Source organism: Macaca thibetana, chromosome 12 (assembly GCF_024542745.1).
Source record: "Macaca thibetana thibetana isolate TM-01 chromosome 12, ASM2454274v1, whole genome shotgun sequence".
Classification (NCBI taxonomy): domain Eukaryota; kingdom Metazoa; phylum Chordata; class Mammalia; order Primates; family Cercopithecidae; genus Macaca; species Macaca thibetana.
Window position 1 is genome coordinate 54,348,708 of NC_065589.1, and position 20,534 is coordinate 54,369,241.

At 33.8% G+C, this 20,534-nt stretch overlaps 1 protein-coding gene across 11 annotated transcripts in view; it reads right to left on the bottom strand.

Moving 5' to 3' along the window:
* GULP1 (GULP PTB domain containing engulfment adaptor 1) overlaps positions 1-20,534 on the bottom strand; it is a 307,310-nt gene that overhangs the window by 72,502 nt on the left and 214,274 nt on the right. For all 11 annotated transcript variants that reach the window (XM_050751834.1, XM_050751837.1, XM_050751828.1 and 8 more), the window contains one exon: positions 1,803-1,874. In XM_050751834.1, coding sequence (XP_050607791.1) covers positions 1,803-1,874 — 72 coding nt within the window. The remainder of the gene's footprint in view (positions 1-1,802; positions 1,875-20,534) is intronic.

Below are 20,534 nucleotides of genomic sequence, written 5' to 3' on the forward strand. Positions count from 1 at the left end.
ATTTAAAAAATATTCTTAGTATACTTTGAATTGTAGCTTCTGACCCTTGACCCACACAAAAAAGCAAAAAATAAATAAATAAATAAAAAGTATTGTTTTATTCATTATCATTCGTGTATGAATCATTACCCTTAGATATACTTTCCTGATATACAAAATGTTTGCAATCAGCACAGTAAAATTGCTTATTAAATACAAACTTATTTTGGAAGATATTTGAGAAACAACAGCTTCTATAAACTAAGTGTGCATTTTTAAACTATACTACATAATTTTTTTTTACCTTATTGTAGGTCACATTCTTTTATTAACAGAGTACATTTCTAAACATGCAACTCCACAGAAATACATATACAATCCTTCAAAAATATATGTAAACTAGCCATTGTTTAGAAAGCATTTGATTTCAAATATGTCTTTACATTTAATCTATTCATTATTCAATTGAACTTTTTTGGTTTTCGATTTGGGTTGACTGAACAACCTACAAGGCATAAAGAAATACTACGTGTAAATAGCATTGTTCTTTCATAAAATATTCTGATTGAAGTTGGATTCATGCCCAGAATTTGCAACTTTTTGAAAGCATTTAAATAGAATCCTATTCTAATGTTGTCCATAAACTGTGAGCCCTTTTAAATCTTCTTTTGGATTGATTAAAACTATTGGCCAATAAAAGGCAAATCTAAATTATTACCTAATGAACGGTGGAAATAAATAGTTGGCTAATCCACTTTTTTCCCAAATGGGAGCGATATTATCTTGGGAGTTTTCAGTATATTTACTTAAAAGGATTAGTAAAATATTTTCATATAAAATAAAATGGATAAAATATTATTGACCTTTATTTCTTTACCCAGAATAGAAGCATGCCAATTCAATTATTTCTCATTTTAAACACAGAGTGGATTCCACCAGATATGACATTCTCAAAGCAAAGTAATACCATTTAATGTCTCTGAGTTTGCCTGGCACACTCAGAGGTCTAACCCTCCTTTAGAATAACTGGATGGTCCCTAAACCAAATAAAGTTAGAGAAGGGTTATTTCTCCAAAAATGTGAGAGCGACTATAAAGAATAACATTAATTGTGTAAAAAAAAGTAGCACTATATATATTTTCTTATATGATAAAGCTGAGAATTCTGTTGAGGAGTTTTTTTAATTTTAAAATCTCAGTGAAACAATGTCCTTCGAGATGTGGAACAATTAGAGAAACATGGTGTGTGGCATCTTATATAAGATTTTCTCAGGAAACTTGTTGACTAGGATATGTGGGGTTGCTTATTAAATGTCTTTCTCTCCTCTCTTAGTTTCACCAGTTTCCCCATGGCTATTTATGGACATTGCCAGATCCTGTTGGACTTGTAGATTAGGACATATTTAACAGTGTCACTGCAAAATTCTGGTTGAAATCAACTCTAACTCCACATTTTTAACTGTGGATATTATATCTTAGCCTTTAAATATAGTTGTTTTGCTATTACTAGCTTTTGATTTGGGACATAAGTTCACATTATCCAAGCAAAGTAAAGGCAAGCTATAAAACAAACATTCAAGACACACTGCCATAAAATATTATTTTTAGAAAAATATGAACAGTATGCCATATTTTAAAAACAATTTTGTGTACATGTTTACTATTAAAAATGTTTCCTTGATATGATTAATTTCTTCAATAGTTCATTTTTAATAGGGTGAAGCCATACCTGCAACAAAGTTATTCATGCTTTGATCTCCTTCAATCTGCTGAAAACGTGACAGAATCAATGTACTTGTAAATTATTTGAAGGGTTTTCCCTACCTTTAATTTCCTTACAGCATCTCTCACAACTTCTGTTCCTTTTGGCTGTTCCACTTCTGTACTGCCAAGAAACTGAAAATGGTCATTTGTGAGACACAGGCTTTCCTACATCATATATCATTGCATCATGTTGAACTATAAGATTGCATAATAGAATGGTTTAATAGTAATGCAAACTCACATTTTAATTAAATACAAATATTATTTTATATTATATCAAAATATAAATAAACTTTATCATTTATACTTACTGTCAATCAACGTTTATTTTTAAAAACATACTTGTTTTCTAAATATTTTACTTGTAGATTTTTACTGGAAAGAAAACTGAAGTTATTTTATTAGGCCCAAGGGAATAACATTGATCTCAACCGTTAAAATTTAGTAAACTTATTAGTAATTAAAATTATTTTTCATTCAAAGCATGTAATTGTATTTTGTTACTATATTTAACATCAATAGTAAATTTCAAAGTTTATAATTTCAAGTAAACATTTTTCTTTGTTTTCCACTTATGAGACTCATCTAACATGTAGAATTTAAAATACAAGCTTCTTTTAATAGCCAATATATACAACTAAGTAAAGCTATAGTTAGACTAAAGAAATAAAACATACATGACCTACAATTTTACTGTTTTAAATAAACCTGCAAGTAGTCAGTAAGTGATACGGTTTGGCTGTGTCCTCGCCCAAATCTCATCTTGAATTGTAGCTCCTGTAATTCCCATGTGTTATGAGAGGAAATTGGTGGGAGGTAATTGAGTCACAAGGGTGGGTCTTTCCCGTGCTGGTCTCATGATAGAAGTCCCATGAGACCTGATGGTTTTATAAAGAGGTATTCCCTTACACAAACTCTCTTGCCTGCTGCCATGTAAGACATGACTTTGCTCTTCGTTCGTCTTCTGCCGTAATTGTAAGTTTGCTGAGGTCTCCCCAGCCCTGTGGAACTGTGAGTCAATTAAACCTCTTTCCTCTATAAATTTCCCAGTCTCGGGTATGTCTTTATTAGCAGTATGAGAACAGAATAATACAGTAAGTGTGTTTAGTTAAAACCTGACTGATCCATAAAAAGAAAAAAGTTTCATAATAATTATCACACTGTAATAAAATCTCTACCTTGGAGAGATATAATACCTCCTAAACAGAAGTCTAGCATCACTAAATGTTCAATATCAATTAGAATTGAAATATAGAGGTTTTATTCTAGAAAAATGTCTATATACAGGGAAAACAAACATTAAATTCATGAAGTATATGTAATTTTCCAAAGACTTTTTCTTTGTTCTTGTGACATACCACCAATTATAAGACCAAAGAGATTCACAAATTAATCACTTCTCCTATGTATAGACATAGGAGAATATGTGTTTGTAAACTCTACATTAAAGATTCCATAAGTGGAATCTTTTTCATGTATTAACTTACAGAATAGAAGGGAAAATATAGTAACATCATTTTATCTCTTATTCCTTCCTTCATTCTTGAAAAAAAATAACCACTAAGGAAATTAGAGTTTTGATTTTCAAAATGGGCTCGCTGCACAACTGGCATGAGAATTACCTAGAGAGTTGGTTAAAATGTAAAAACACATGTTCGTTGGTCAAATAAATCATAATCTTTAGAGGTAGGGCAAGTGAATTATATTTCTAGAAGCACTGCAAGGGATTCCTTGTACCAAAGTCTAAAGAACAGAGTTAGAAACAGTTAACAGGCCATGCGGATAGTGGAAGGTAGGTACAAACGTGAGCTGAAAATACAGGCAATAACTGGTGTTCCCTTTCCGAAGAACTAATGGAGTATAGAGAGTAAAGCTCAGTTGCACTGAGGCAAAGAGGAGTTTCACTTTTCAGATTCTGTAAGGTACAACAGTTCCTTTTTCTTCTTTTTTTTTTTTAGATGGAGTCTCGCTCTGTTGCCAGGCTGGAGTGCAGTGCTGCAACCTCAGCTCACTGCAGCTTTCGACCCCTTGGTTCAAGCAATTCTCCTTCCTTAGCCTCTAGAGTAGCTGGGATTACAGGAACGTGCCACCACGCCCATGTAATTTTTGTATTTTTAGTAAAGACAGAGTTTCACCATGTTGGCCAGGATGGTCTTGATCTCCTGACCTCATGATCCGCCCACCTCAGCCTCCCAAAGTGCTGGGATTACAGGTGTGGGCCACCACGCCCGGCCAACAGTTCCTTTTTCTAATATGCTTCAACTATATCAAATTGTTAACAGGCCCTAGATAAGATATCAACAGGCTTTCAGTTTGCCCCACTGTGACCTGAAATTGTTGGTTGACCAGACATACATAAAAGACCAAAGTGAATGAGAAATTTTAAGCTGAAAAAGAAATGAAATCCTGCTACCAAGATCGGGAGACAGCCAAATCTATTCCTGACACCAATGGAGCTGTCACATTTCTCCAGTTTCGGATGAGTGTTTTCAAACTTGATTGAATGACAGAATCATAGGGGGCGCTTTAGCCAGGTGCAGTGGTTAGGATATGGTGCTTTAATAAGCAATCTGTAGTTTCAGCTACTCAAGAGTTTGAGGCAAGAGATCTGCCTGGGTGCAGGAGTTTGAGGCCAGCCTAAGCAACACAGTGAGGCCCTGTCTCAATTTAAAAAAAAGAGAGAGAGAGAGAGAGAAATAATCATATTGGAAGCTATAATCTTATTACCAATGCCTGCAAGTCTGATTTGACTAGCCTGAGTCAGAATCAGGCCATCTATATATTTTAAAGCTCCCTAAGTGATACTAATGTGCCACCAGGTTTGAAAAGCACCATTTCAGATCATCCAGAAAGGAAGAAGAGTTCAAGTAGCTGGGGAGGATTTAACATAATAGAAACTATTTAGTTCTGAATACATCCCTGGGGTAAACTGTTCTCAACTTCTCTGAATTTATCATATCACTGTGATTAGGGGATGGTCTAGTAGTAACAGGAGCAGAGGAGCAAAGGTGGATCCTTTATGGGGAAGTAATTATTGAACTAGATGAAGGAAAGGTCTGGTGTGTCAGTAATAGACTGTAAGTTTTACTGGCAATATTTCTGAAGGAATATTCGTACTTCAGCAGGAATGGCATGAGTCAAAAGTATTATATGCAAATAAGGCCATAGGAGAAAAGTATGGAAGAACTCCAAGTATATTCAAAATGAATCAACCTCTAGCTGTGCTCCAGGAACCTTTTAACATGTTTCTTTCACACTAGCTTTAATGAAATCCTTTGAGTAATGCAACACTGGGAGAAGCCTTGAGTGATGGTACGTATTAAAATATATCTTAATATGGAGCACTCTACTTAACCCAACTTTTTCTTATGTAATGTTAGAAAACCTATATGACAATCATGCTAAAACTAAAAAAAAAGTTTATTCCTTATACTTCCTGTATTTTTTTAATTATAAAAATCATGATACATAGATTAAATAATTCATATTTATATGCATTTCTTACGCCTATCTAAAATATTTATAAAACTCTTAGATATGAGGTAGCATGTTAGAACAAGCTCTAGATTTAGAATCTGAAGATGTTAGAAAAGTCCCTGAATTTCTGCCTTGTCTGACTCTTTTGAAAGACAGAGATAATAATGCTGTTCTTCTCTCCTTATAAAATCATTCTAAAGAGCAATTGCAGTAAGAGATGAAAAAAAGAAAACCTCTTTAAACTGCAAGCTGTTCATGAGGGATTGCCATTCCCTTATCTGGTAATTGTTAGGGGAAGATATTAGGGTTTAGTGGACATAACTGGTGCCTGTTCAGTTCTCCTGGGATCCACTTTATCAACTCAGAGACCCATCTTCCAGTTTCCACATGCTTTGCTGGTAATGACTCACACTCAAGACCTCCAGAGTATTCCTTTTGGGCAATGAAGTCAAAGGCACCTTGCCGGTATTGAGAGCTAGAAGCATATGGGAGGAGTTGTTTTTTTTTAATCCCCCCCATACCCACACCACCCCATCATCACATTCCTTAGCCAACGACTGACTTGGCTAAGGAAAGTAAGCCAAGTCAAGTTTTGTACCTCCACAAGTTTTGTGGAGGTACAAAAGCCCAGCTGCTTTGTTTGGAGGTGAGATAAATGCTAAGGTATAATGTTATGATGCAGAGATTACCATGGAATTAGGCTGATGCTGTGGCTCCAGCTGATGTCTACTCTTCCTTCATTTCTTCTTGCCAGCTCTGCTTTTTCTATTCATTTACTGATTTCTCCTGGGAGCACCCTCTTAATAAATCAATGCACTTAAATCTTTTGCCTTGGGGTTTATTTCTGGGAGAAACTGGTCTAAGACACTGGTTAAAGGCTTAAATGCTTACATTCCAGGGACATACAGTCTAGTATATAAACCCATAAATAACTGTCCTAAGTGCCATCAAAAGTCTTGTACAAAGTATACGAACTTTGATTTTTATCTTTTCCACTCTTCCTGGTTTCTGGAGGGTGACCGTGACCAGGGAATTAATTCACCCTATTCCAACAGAAGAGTTGTTAACTAGCTGAAGAATTAGCAAAATGCTAGGCATGGCTGGGAGCAGAAGTGAGTCACCTAACTGACAAAGATACTAAGCAGAAGTCCACATGCAGAATTGAAAGATCCTCTAGACTCTTTTCTCAGCCTGGCTCCCAGGATACTAGCTGCTAATCTTATCAGCCTCCAAGCAGAAGAATTTTTCCCTGAGGAAAACAGACCAAGGAAACCAAGACAACCTATGCTGACAGTTAACGATTCCATGTGAAATAGGTGAGTCACCTGATCAGTTAGCAGATGACAAGCCCTTCTCAAGTATACAGAACCGCCAGTTGGCTTTTGAGTGAGTCAATCTTAAATATCAAAACACAGCAAGTATGTGAACATATTCGAGAAAAGCCTCTCACATGAAAAGACTGGGGGAAAAACAAACAGCAACAAAAGGAATGGTTAGAAAAGTAGAGGGAGTGCAAGAAAAAAAAATGATGGTTAATACTCTACAGTCAATATAGATATACTGCATTCATAATAAAACCAGGATGCTAGTAAAAGTAGCACATAAAGAACAAAAGAGAATTGACAGAAATTTAAAAATATGACTCAGGCAATTAAAAAATCATAAGAATATTAAAAGATAAAGTTAGAAAAAATTACAAGAAGTAATTATTAAATGCTTACAATTTTTCAGGTTGTATTTTAGGAGTTAAGAATATAGCAGAGAGGTAATACATTCATTAATTAGCTATACTTCAAAACATACAAAATAAAAACATACAATGTTATCTGTTAATCAAAAAATAAAATTAATATTTTATTAAATGCACTGAAAAAACAAATTTCCCTACCCTTATGGAACTTACATCCTAGTGGGCGAGCCAAACAATATTAATATGAATAAGTGAATTATATGGTACTTTAGAAGTGGTGGAAGTCAGAGTGTGTGACTGTGTCTGTTTTCTGTGTCATATCATTTTAAACAGGATGTTCAGAGGAGATGTCACAGATAAGGTGAAATGTAAAACAATCAGAAAGGTAGATATTTGGGGAAATGTAGGCCAAGGAAGGGAAACAGAAAGTGCAAAAGCCAGATATTTAAAATGAGATACAAACTACAACAATTGAAGAATTGGTCTAGAATTGTGTTTTTCGAAATTTGGTCCCAGGACTTGTAGCATCAACTACCATAACTAGGAAATTATCATAAATACAAATTCTACTCAATCAGAAACTGGGAGTGAGGCCCAGCCATCAGTTTTAATATCTTCTACAGGTGATTCTGATGCATGCCTAAAGGTGAGAACCTGTTTTAGAAGAGCCAACATTAAACCAAATAGAGTCCTAGAAAGAGAGAAGAGGAAAAACTAAAGGATAGAACACTATCAATCACTTTCCCAGAACCAAAGGTATAAATTTTCAGAACCAAAGGTATAAAATTTCAAATTAATGTTATATTAAGGAGTGAAAACAAATATACAAGCACAAATAGGCTTACCATCAAAATACTAGAGATTAAAAAAATCAGAAAAGATTCCAGAGAGAAACAAACAACAAAAAACAAAACAAAACAAAACCCAGAAATATGAATGACATCAGATATCTTCTTCATATCAGCAATAATGGAAGAAAGTAACTTCAAATTCTGAGGGAAATGATAATTTTGAACCAAGTTTCCAGGCTATGAGGAAAGAAAAATTCATACTGAGATGTGCAGAGGCTCAAAAAACTGCCCTGCCATGTCCCAGTTCTCAGTAAGAAAAGAAGGAACTAAAATAAAACAGAGTAATGAGCCCAGGAAACAGGGCAGATATGTCAGGAGGGTGTTGATGGCCACTACAAACATGGTGAATAAAAGCACAGCAGTACAACAGTTTATCCAGAATAGCACAAAATAATAAAAGACAGGAAAGCAAAATGCAGTCGCTTCAGTGAGGCTTAGGAGAAGAGCTAGAGAAGGTTTTGTTTTTTAGTATTTTCATTATAAATTTTGGAGAAATATTTGGCTATTTTAAATGGACATAGATTATTTGATAAAATAAAAATGAAATTAAGCCCCCAGAAGGTGACATGTTAATTTTGCATATGCTCATTTATTCCTTAAAATATTTTTGAGTATTTAATATCAGTCTAGCATTTACTAAGTGCTGGGTAGAGATCAGGTCCCTGTATTCATGGAGGTTATCCTAATGAGTGTGTGTGTGTGTGTGTGTGTGTGTGTGTGTGTGTATCTATGTCTATTTTATGTCTAGATCACAGACACACATATTATATTTTGATCACACAGATGGACTGGGCAGAGTGTGGGTAATATTTAAGAAACAGTCGTCAGTTCTCTTTAAAAAGGTGGCATATTAATGAGATGTAAGGAAGAAATGAAACATACACTCAAGCATATTGAGGTTAACATGACTCTGATGTGTTCACTAGAGATACCAGACTCAACAATTGAGTATACAGCACTGGAGCCTGAGGAAGAAGAATTCTGAAGAGATCATGTGGATTAAGGAGATCCTGGCACGAAGGTCTCAATGGAAGGCTGAGAGATAGAAAAGAGTGCCAGAATCCTGGGTCCTCAGGTAGCTGCCATATTTCAGAGGGAGATGGAAGAGAATAATGCTGCAAAGGGGAATAAGATGAGTGTTCAAGGAAATGGAAGGGGAATCATGCAAGTGAGACATTAATACTCCTGAATAGGGTTGCCAGATACAGCAAATAAAATTACAGGATGTCACTGATGGTGGGAATGTAAAATGGTACAGCCAATCTGGAAAAAAAAAATGGCTTGGTAGTTTCATTTCAAACTAAACGTGGACTTACCATATGATGCAGCAACTGTACTCTTGAGTATTTACTTCAGAGAAATGAACACTAATGTTCAAGTAAATGTCCTGTACGGATGTTCATTGTAGCTCTCTTTGTAATAGCTCAAAATCAGAAACAATCTAATTGTCCTGCAATGAGTGAATGCTTAAACAATGGTACACCTATACCATGGAATACTACTAAGAAATAAAAATGAATGAATTATTGATACACAGGACAAGTTAGATAGATCAAAAGGGAATTTTGCCAAATATAAAAAGGTAATCCCAAAAGGTTTATTTTTCATTACTATTTACCTAAAAGAGAAATACAGGAATATTTCACTGACAATCTCTTAAAAATGGGACACTGATATATTCAACATTACTTAAAATTGTGTAAAAATACTCATTTTTATGTTTTGCAACTTTATGTCTTAATTCCTCCATGTGAGAAAAAAAAAATTAGCAATGATGAAAAAAGAGTATAATGTTTCAGACTATTTTGCTTCATACAATTAGATTCAGAGTGTTATTTTTCACTTTGGCAAAGAGCAAAAGGAAAAAGTTACATGCTGTCTGGCAAGTGATAATTGTTCCTGCATTTTTTTTTTTTTTCTTACTTAAAATGCTCAGGGTTTTATTTATTTATTTATTTATTTTTTTCTGTACAATAAATCCTCACTTAACAGCATCAATAGGTTCTTTGAAACTGCAACTTTAAGCTAAAGGACATATAACAAAACCAATTTTGTTGGTTTTGATAAAAACCAACTGATAAAAACAACAGTTAAGTTCCTACACCATATTTCTGGTCACAAAACTATCACCAAACTTCTAAATAAAGACCGAAATACTTCTAATGTTAAACACCAAAATAAATGTGAGTTATACATACATTTAAGAAAGATCAATAAAAACAAGTAAGATAATTATTTACTCAATTATTTTAGATCAGGGTCCCAGGTGGCAGGAGCCTCGCCTGATAGCTCTGGGACAAAGCTGGAACCAGCCCTAGACAGGACACCACCCAGTGGCAGGGCGCATTCACACACACCCACACTCAGAAGGGGACCATTTAGACAGATCAGTTCACCAAACCTGTGCATTTTGGGATATGGGAGGAAACAGGAGTACTCAGAGAAAACCCACGCAGATATGGGGAGAACCTGAAAACCCCACACAGACAGTAGCCCTGGCTGGGAACTGATTTTTTTTTTCTCATCAACCTTATAACCAATAACATGGAATAAAACATTGAATCAAAGAGTGTTATTCAAGGCCCTGCTGTAGATCCAAATAGACAAAATTTATTTTGGTAAATTTGTTTTAAGAAATATCAGGCCATAGTTTACATAAGTACAAGTGTGTGTCTTGCACAGTTGTGTGCTTGTGCCTGGAAAATGCAATAGGTTTTTCTGTTTATTTATGAATAAACACTTTAATTTTAATATTAATATATGCTCACCAAAAAAAAATGAGAAAACTCCAGGAAAATGTATCAATGAAAATAAGCATCAACTTTTACCTCATAGCCAAGAAGTGACTTTGTTAAAAATATTGCATATTATCTTTTCAATTTACATTAAAATAAAAGTGATCGGCCAACGACAATATTAGGCAAACCTAACAAAAAAAACCTCATCAATTACTATATAATTTGGCATTATTGTGTAAATATACAGGTATATCTATAAGTGATTATATCTATATATATTGAACTTTGAGATTAAAACATTGAATATGACTCCTAAGCAAAATGGACAGATAAGAAAGATATAAAACACAGATGGGAAATTTAAAATATTATATTATAAAAAGTAAGATGTAGTCAATTGATCTAAAAATGTTTTGTGTATTATTAGTCTATATAATGAAAGTTATAAAAACATGGCATATATTTTGTCAGATTTTAAAAACTAGTAAATGTCTTTTTTAAATCTATAAAGATTTTGATAAATACAGAACAAATTTCTGATACTATAGACATAATTTTATATTCAACATAAATACTCCACCCCATATATCTCTCCACTCAATGTATATGAATACTTATTGTTTAGGCAGATGTACTCAAAACAGGCATTTTACAGGCTGCAGTCTGCTGAAATTAAATCTACAGAAATATTATCAAACTTGCTATTGTAAACAAAGTATTTACCTTGGTGACTCTTAAAATGCTAGTAAGATATGTTGCATTTGGTTAATATTTTCCAAAATTCCTATAATTATTTTTCAGACAGTTAATATGAAACAAAGACTTCTCTTTTAAGCTAATTTCCACAAGTGATGTCTATATTCATTTCTTCCATTCTTTCACTGTATTCTATTATGCCTACCATTAGCATTTTACAACAATGTGTGCAAGTTTGGGGATTCCAACCACATTACCAAGTATTATTGAAAATGGAAGATTTTTTCACTTGAAAGGCTAAATAGTTGTTTTATAATTTGCTTCTTTGCCAGTAGAGAGCAGTGTTGGACATCATATGGACTCATTTATAATATCTGCTTTCTTTCCTCAAATGTTTCAGAATCACTCTATGAATAATGTAGGATTGTTTTTAAATATCAAAAAAGTAACAATTAAATAGCTAGAGAGTTACTAAGTCTAACTGCTATGAAATTTGACAGTATTTAACATACAAAGGACATTATTTATAACAAAAATATCTGGAATACACATTTTATGTATAGTAAATTCAAAATATGCCAATTTTATGTAGATAATATGTTTGCTACAGAATTACTGTAAAATATTAAGGGAGAATAATTCCTACTTTTTATAATATAAAAGTTTTATCTTGCTTCAAGATTAATAAATATTGGTGGCATAACAAGGAATATTCTCATTATTTTAAAAAATGCATATATATCTTTGTAACCAATGCTGCAGAGCCTCAAATATGATAGGACTAATTTTCTTTGAAGCAATTTGACTCCATATGTGCAAAAAAAAAAAAAAAAAAAAAAGGAAAAGTATTTAAGCCTGTTAGCTACGCAACTGTACCCAGAAGATAAGCTATATAGGAGTAAGCCAATTTAATTTTATAGCCTTTATTTGGCTGACTTGCTATGGTCCCATTGCCAAGCAATATAGGAAAAGCCATTTTTAAAAAGCACATCATAACAGTCATTTGCTAAAGCAGGGTCAGAATCAATTGGATTTAAACTTATTAATCAAAATCATAATCCTGAAAAAAACTAAAATAGATCCATCAACAAAAGGTTATACTTTAAATTTGAAATTAAATACTCTAAAAAGGTCATCCTTTAAAGGACAAGGAAGTTTTGATAGAAAATGTTTAAAATATGGACTGAGTAGTAAAAAGTCGACATTTTATATTTTATTTAATATTTGTTCCTCATTTTATTATAACAATTCTTTATTAAATTACATTTGTTCTTGTTTTACATGGATATAGGGTATATTATTTTTATAGTCTCTTGTTTTAAAACACAGTTTCCATGTTTAAGTCCAAACAAGTCTACTTGCTATAAACAAGAAACTGTGTTCATTGCTCAGGAGGCTCCCCCACCGAGTTTGTACCACACGGTCAGACTAAGAAGCAGCAAGTTTTTGTCCTGTCTGTGGAGTCCCTCCCATACTCAAACATCCTTCACATCTGAAGAGCGAGACAGGTGAAGTAAGTAGGGCATTTATCTGTATTGCTATCAACAGAAGTGTTATAAAAATAAATAGGCATCAACTTGAATAGAAAACCAAAAGCATGGGATTTGGAGCCAGGCAAGCTTCACAATCCATTTCTCACTAGAGAATCACATGATTATAAAACACATTTTTGGGCTGTGGAAATATTCTCATGTAACTTTCATTATTTTACAGATGTGAAAACTGAGGATCGAACTGAGGATAATATTACTTATCTATGCCACATCCATTTAGCTAGTTAAGATTTATGTTATATAGTTTCTATTGTGACAGTGGTTTAAAAACGAAGGCAGTCAAAAGAATATTCCATGTACTTTACAATCAGAGAAAATGAGTTTCCGAATACTGATTCCACTATTTTACTCTACCTTTCATAGTCTCACTTTCCTCATTCATAAAATAGCGAAAAACTCGGTGTTCTTGTGAGAATTAAATGAGAAAATACAACCAGCGACTAGCACAGAATGAATATTCAATGAATTTATGCTTAGAAATAAAAATGAAATAATAACAACCACATCAAGCAAATAAAAAGAGCCAATCCACCCACAATGAACTGCAAAGTAAGAACGAATAAAGACCCTATTTTAAGCCACTAAGATTTGGGTTTTGGTTCTTGAGGCAGCTACACTACTTACCAACACATACGCAAGTTATTTTTTTTTCCCTCAAACTGGTATTGGTTACTTTCAAACATTTATTCTTCTGAATTCCCACTGTAATTTAATTTAATTTATTTTCAATTCTCATTGCAATTTAATCAGATTTATATATAACATGAGACAAGTGAGATTTTAAAGATATCTACACATATAATATGTCTCTTTGTGAGGGTCTTTTAAGTAAGTGTTTATTCTGTTTCTTAGTGATGCTGAGTATATTTCATGCTAAATATATTCTTAGTTGCTTTATAAGTTTTGGTAAGTTAGATTATTTTTCAATTCTACTTATAACAATATATTGCTATATAAGGAATGTTTACCCAGTATGTGGTAAGCTTAACAAATACTCTTTTTTTTTTTTTTTTTTTTTTTTGAGACAGAGTCTCGCTCTGTGCCCCAGGCTGGAGTGCAGTGGCGCGATCTCGGCTCACTGCAAGCTCCACCTCCCAGGTTCACGCCATTCTCCTGCCTCAGCCTCCCAAGTAGCTGGGACTACAGGCGCCCGCCACCGCGCCCGGCTAATTTTTTGTATTTTTAATAGAGACGGGGTTTCACCGTAGTCTCGATCTCCTGACCTTGTGATCCGCCCGCCTCGGCCTCCCAAAGTGCTGGGATTACAGGCGTGAGCCACCGCGCCCGGCCGGCTTAACAAATACTCTTAAGCCTAGTAGTATTATTTTTTAAATTTAAGTGCGCTAGAATCCAATTATCAATAAAAGGAAATATATCTTTTTCCTTTTCAATATGGTTACTAATTATTTAATTTTCCTTGATCACAAAATTAGTTAAAAAGCAATGTTGTGCAACAGTAATAATAAGCATCTATATTTCATTCTTAATTTTCATGGAACTTACTTAAGCTTTCGACTATACAACATACCAATCATTGTTCTACTTCATGTTTAAACTAGCACAAAATAATCTTCCCAAATGTACTTATGTGCCTGAACACTAAATATATTTATTTGCAGAAACCCCTGACATTTCAAGTGCCCTCTGAGCTCTCTTGAGCTAAATTTATCTCTTATTCTCCCTTTTGGAGAGAAGATTCTTTAAATGCTCTAGCACCCCTCATCTTTCAGGGCTTACCATTCACAGGACTTCTCTGAGATGCTGGATTATCGTTATCATTACTATGATCATCATTAGTATGATTTCTATGTCCTAATCCATTTCAAAAATAGTTATTGTGCATACTCTATGTATCAGGTCCTGTTTCAGACATGAGGATACATCAGTGAACTAAATAGACCCAAATCCCTGACCTACTAATGCTGCCGTAGGCTACACGCGCATCTTCAATGACCAGAGTGCCTTATTTTTCTCACAGGTTCTTTGTCACTCCATTCTACCCAAAGCCTCGTTATTTGAGAACAAACAAATCAACTGCAACAAAAAGCTTTCAAATATGTAATAATTGCCACAGCATAGTTTTCTGGCTGTAAGTGATTATTGTTTGTTTTGAACTCTTATGCCATTTTTGAGAAAACCTGCTCCCGTGCTACAAGCAGAACTTCTTTTTCATATTTGAATATCATAGAAAATGAGTGATCATATTAAGGGAGTCTGTTACTCAAACTCTTGTCCTCATTTTTGGTAGAAAAGGAGAAAAATCTACTCTTCAGATCTTGATAGGTTGTGCGTAGTTCTTTTGAGTGAAAAATGAGTGTGCTCTAACGATACTCCTGAAATGCAGATTTATTGATTTCATTTAATAGACTTTCTGTCAATGATTAATATGGCCTGACTACCTCTGCAAAGCATTGCTGTATGCAGAACTGTCATTAGTGTGCTATGAAGGTCAAAGCAAAGAAGGCTGGATCCTGTTTTACCTTCCAAGTTTAAAGATGCAATGCAAGGAAGCGTAAAGAAAATAAACAAACAACAATAACAAAAACCACTCTGACCTGAAACAAATTGAGACAAGCTTAATGTCAGTGGCCTCCTACAGAGGCATTAGGGAGACCAGACTCTGCACTAGAGTAGAGCTTCTTTTATTCCACAGCTGTTTACTGAACACCTACTGTATACCAGGCACTGTTCCAGATACTTGAAAAGAAATGATGAACAGAAAAGTTAAAGATCCCTGTGGACGTGGCTTGGTGGAACTATGCAAATAAGTTTCAGAGTGACAGTCCAATGGACTTAAGCTTTGAATTCTGGCTCTGCCACTTGCTAGGTCTATCTTAGTGCCACTGAACTGCAGCTTATCAGTTTGTAAAATGTAGATAAATGTCCCCTGTACTTATAAGTGGGCTGTGAGAAAAAAATTGTGTGGGTAAAGTGCCTGTTGACACATAGCAGGCACTCAATAAATATTTGCTTCCAAAAGCAAATGGTGCCGAATGATGTGTCCAGCTGTATATTATTTGGTTCCAGATTCCAAAGTAATGCTAGAATAACAGATTTTGTGGCTTTTATTCTTTTCCACAAGGGCCATTTTTTTTCTAATTACTTTACAGAGTCAGTATAATTCTATTAGCAGGCTGAAAGCAATCTGCTGGGAAGTTGGTGACTTTGGCTCACTAAATGACAGACAGGAAGACAGGAACATCAAGCATTCACATGTGGTGGGGTCCTGACAGCTGTGGAGTTGGGAAAGGAGTGCAGCGCTCTTTGCATCATCAATTGGGTCCATCTCACTTTCATCAGTCTGCAATCAGATACAGCTATGAGGTGATCAGCTGTTTCATCTTAGCAGCTAATAAACAGCCTAATTCTCTCTTCCCCTTTTGTAAAAGTGAGCAAGTATTCTGCTTCCACTATCGCAAATCAGGCTTTTGTTACAATTAGGCCAATCATATTATACATTTCTAAATTCAGTTTGGTAATTTTGTTTACTTTTTAAATCCCTGTTTTTTTAAAGATAATTTGATTTAGTTTTCTCAACACTTGAAGTCAATTATCACTAATTAGTGCTATTTAGTAAAGTTATGTTAATGCTTCACTGTAATGTTTAATTGGTTTTGTTTGAACCCTACTATATGCTGATTCTATTTGATTTTCCTTGGCCTTTAAAAAAAATCAGTGGTAGCACATTCCTGGGCAACTTCTAAGAGTATTTTTCAGCTGCCCTTTTAAATTTCTAATCCTGCTATTATCATAGACCTTTATGATTTTATTGGAATCATTATAAAAATTTAATAGCCTGATTAGTAACTATAATCCCAAATTATATAAAAAACTACCCTTTACATATACAGAACTATATTGCAGCATATCACTTTTCTCAAAAAGAACCATACTATCTACTTTTCATGATATATTTGATTAATATATCAAATATTTAAGCTTGGTATTTTCAGACTACAGAACTAGTATTTGAAATGAGCCTTGACTCTGTGTACTTCCATTTATTAATTGAAATATGAACTGTGCATCTAATTGTTACATAGGAATGGTAATTAATGAACTATGTACTTTCATTTATTAATATGTCTGAAGATTAGAGTAAACCACTTACTCTTAATGTAATTTCAGTTCAAGCATTTTGTGACATGCCATTTCAGTTCCTTGATAATAATGCAAAATATAAAATACATATACTGACTCAATTCTGAGATTAATTTGATTGTTTTCATTCAAAGTGATAAATGCTATTAAAATACACAAATAAGTGAAGTATGGGCAAGAACACAGCATTATAATAGTATTAGAGTCATGCCACTTATTGCATCTCATTTCAAGGCTAATCTACTACAAATTTCAAAATTATATTTGTCCATAGAAATTATGGATACTGCTTGCCACATGCAAAATAAAAATAGAAAACAAATGGTATTCTCTTTGCTCCAGAAACACACTCGTTTGGTGAATATTCAAGTGGAAACATCTGCACAAACCCAGGAAGCGTCACTCTATAAAGCCCAATAAATTCTAGAATGGGATTTTCCTAGAGACTCTCAGAGTTACTGCCACTTAATCATGATTAACTCTTTATGTGAAGATAGATAGCATTTTGTAAAGCAGGTAGTTTGGGGAAAGGCCTTTTTAAAGTCCTTGATTACATCCCATTGGAGCTGGAGGGGCCTAAGTTACTAGAACCCCATTGTCAATCTATGCCTATAGAAATCCTGCCAGCAGCCTGCAGGAAAGAATGCAAAGTGGGTGGATGGTCTGGCAAAAGCCTAGGACAAATGCAGGGAGAGAAAAAGTAACCTCTTCTCTCAACAGTCTTAGCCTCTCCACCGAAAGTCCTTTTGGCTTGCTGCTGTAAACACACTTCCTGGGAGAAGTTCAGGTTGTGGTTGGCTCTTCCCCACATTGATTGAATGTTCAATTTGTTATTAGTATAGCAAATTTGCCAATTTATCATATAAGCCATGGGTAAAACACAAACCCCCATGTAAACACTGATGTTAAGGCGTTTACTTTTGTAAATTGTTATTGTCCTCAAGAACTGACTATTTACTGAATAACAAGGTCAAAGTTTATGTAGTGATGTAGAATTTAAGGGGAATCTGTGGAATTATGGAGATTAAGATTTGAATCTGGGCTCTGCTGTTTCTAATTGTTTTGTTATATCTCCTTTGTATTCCAAGCCTATTATTCTTTAAAATAACAGTGGTGATATTTCTGAGGATTTCTTGAGTTAATGAGACAATGGAGTTTGGCACAGTGCTAAGAATTTAGTAAGTTAGTATTTAATAGACTTATCTCACTTATCAAGTGGGAGAACTAAAAGTATTTTGTAGATAAAAGCCAAAGAGTATCCCTAAAATTAAATTGTTCCATACTAAATAATCCAGGTAGATTATAGAAAACAACTATAATCAGTTAGATTCTGGCTTTTATCTACTGATTTGAAATCATATAAATGCAAATGAGCAGGAAAAATATATTTATCATTGGTAGTTCTCCCAATAATTTTAATGTCCCATTATAACTCCTGGAATTTAATTAGTGAAAATCTTAAATTTAACGGGGATCATAAAATGAATACTTACATTAGCAAGTATGCTTATGACACTGTAATTAAAATTAAAAGACAAAAGAAGTATATAAATAGGGCACTACTTATCAAATGTTATAGATTAAAATTTGCAGGAAATATCACACTAAAACTTTATTAGGTGCTAATTATATTGTATATATTCTTCTAGAAACTTCTTTCCTAAATTTCATAAAGTAAATTTTGATACAGTACTATAATCATATATCTGTTAAGTAGTATAACTGTACTATGTAGATGTGTGGTGATCTCATTAATAAGGTCATGCAGTTGGTCAACTATAAGGTAAAAAAGAGGTAAGTCTGAGGCACATTTGTTCAATGACTATAAATTGGTTAAAGTCTGAAACTTGCCTTGTTAAATGATCCAGTTTATGAAGGTCAAGGCACAGCATTCAAGAAATATATCATATAAATTACTTCAATACCTTTAATTTACATATATCCAGTTCAACAGACAGAAAGAGTTTACAGCAAATCATTTAACTTCTTGGTTGTGATTTTCCATATGAATAGGATTGTGCACTGATAATTCTATTACTAGCCCAGAATGGCACATCTTCACCCAACGGACCAAGGACTTGGAATGCTGTGTCTATTAGATTGAGAATATTTTTTGACAAGGAAATCAGTACCTCAGAAGAGAGTGTGATTCTATATTTATATAGAATACTATACATTAGAATATGCTGTTGTATATTATAATATGTACATTCCATACTGTATATTACAATATGCTTCATAGTATGGAGTTATTTGGGGGTAAACTATGAACCAAGAGTTACAAAATTAAAACAATGAAGGAATGACTCAGGATTGTAGATGATTTCAATACAGAGAGGAAGGGTGGCATAGTTTGATAATATGAAATTCAAAGCTAGAAAATTTTAGGGAGGAGAAAGGGAGAACACTTAATTCACCTGTTATACCAGGTGCTACAGGATAGTTGTGGAAAGAAAACAAATACTACTTCAGAGGCTACTGGCGATTTAGTGTCATTATGAGAGAATTGGTTTTTATTCAGAGCAAGAAGCAGCAGTAAGGTTCAGAAGACAGGTTTAAGACAAAGGTTATTTTGCTGATGATTGATCTTGAATTTCCAGGGATTCCTTCTTCAAATAAACGTATTTAAAAAAATAATTTCACTGATTAAAAAATTTTTCCACTACTTCCAAAAATTTATTTATTTAAGGTAGCTTATAACTACTCATGAAATACAGAAAGATAAAATAAATTAGCAAAATGAAGCCAAAAAAAAAGCAAAACGGAAGAGTAGAAACAGGTTTGCAGTCAAAAGCCATATAATCTCGTAAATTTGCTAGAGATCACTCAGAAAGTAGGCTATGACTTTATTCAACAGCAGCATAAAGTAAAATAACAAACAAAAAAATCAGTTACCTTATGATTCACTACTGATTAGCTGAAATAAAAATAAAGCTGTTTCATGTATATGATGGAGCTTTGATTTGCAATTGGATTAATATGTGATTTCACTAACAAAATGTTTGATAGTTCACTAAATTTCAAATAGCCCATTGGATATTTGTATTACTTTTACAATAGCTATGAATATGAAAAACAGCTTCACAATTCTGCTATTGTTAAGTACTTTAGAGAAATACCTATCACTCTCTGTCAAAACGGGATAAAGAAATAACTGCCTTTGCCTTTACATTCTGTTCTACATAGTTGCCTGTCTAAATAACTTTCTTTATAATTGTTTAACAACATTTAATTTATAAAACCATGAAATAATTATTAGGCTTGAAATGCATTGCAGGGGTATATACACCACATAGGCAACTCAAGCCCTGCTGTAAAATTGTTTCTCCTTAGTATAGTTCCTATTTCCAGCAAACTGCCAAGCTTTTAAAAGTCCCAATGAATTTCTACAGTCATGTTTTCCAAATCGAAAATATGTGAATCATGACATCTTGTCAGTTTTATTTTTCAGACAATACATTCTTTTTAGAGCTTTCCTAGTTCTATGTTATTAATGTTGGAAGTTAGAAGTCATGACATTTCCTTCTACTGTACAGAATAGTGACAGCTGAATTATTTCTGCTCCTTAGTTCTCCAAAGCATCATTGTTAACATTACCTTTGAGATACTCTGTAGTACTGAATTAAGGAATGGTTATTATCAGGGGAAAAAAGTATCGGGCAGATTAAGATCAGCACTTTAAAAGG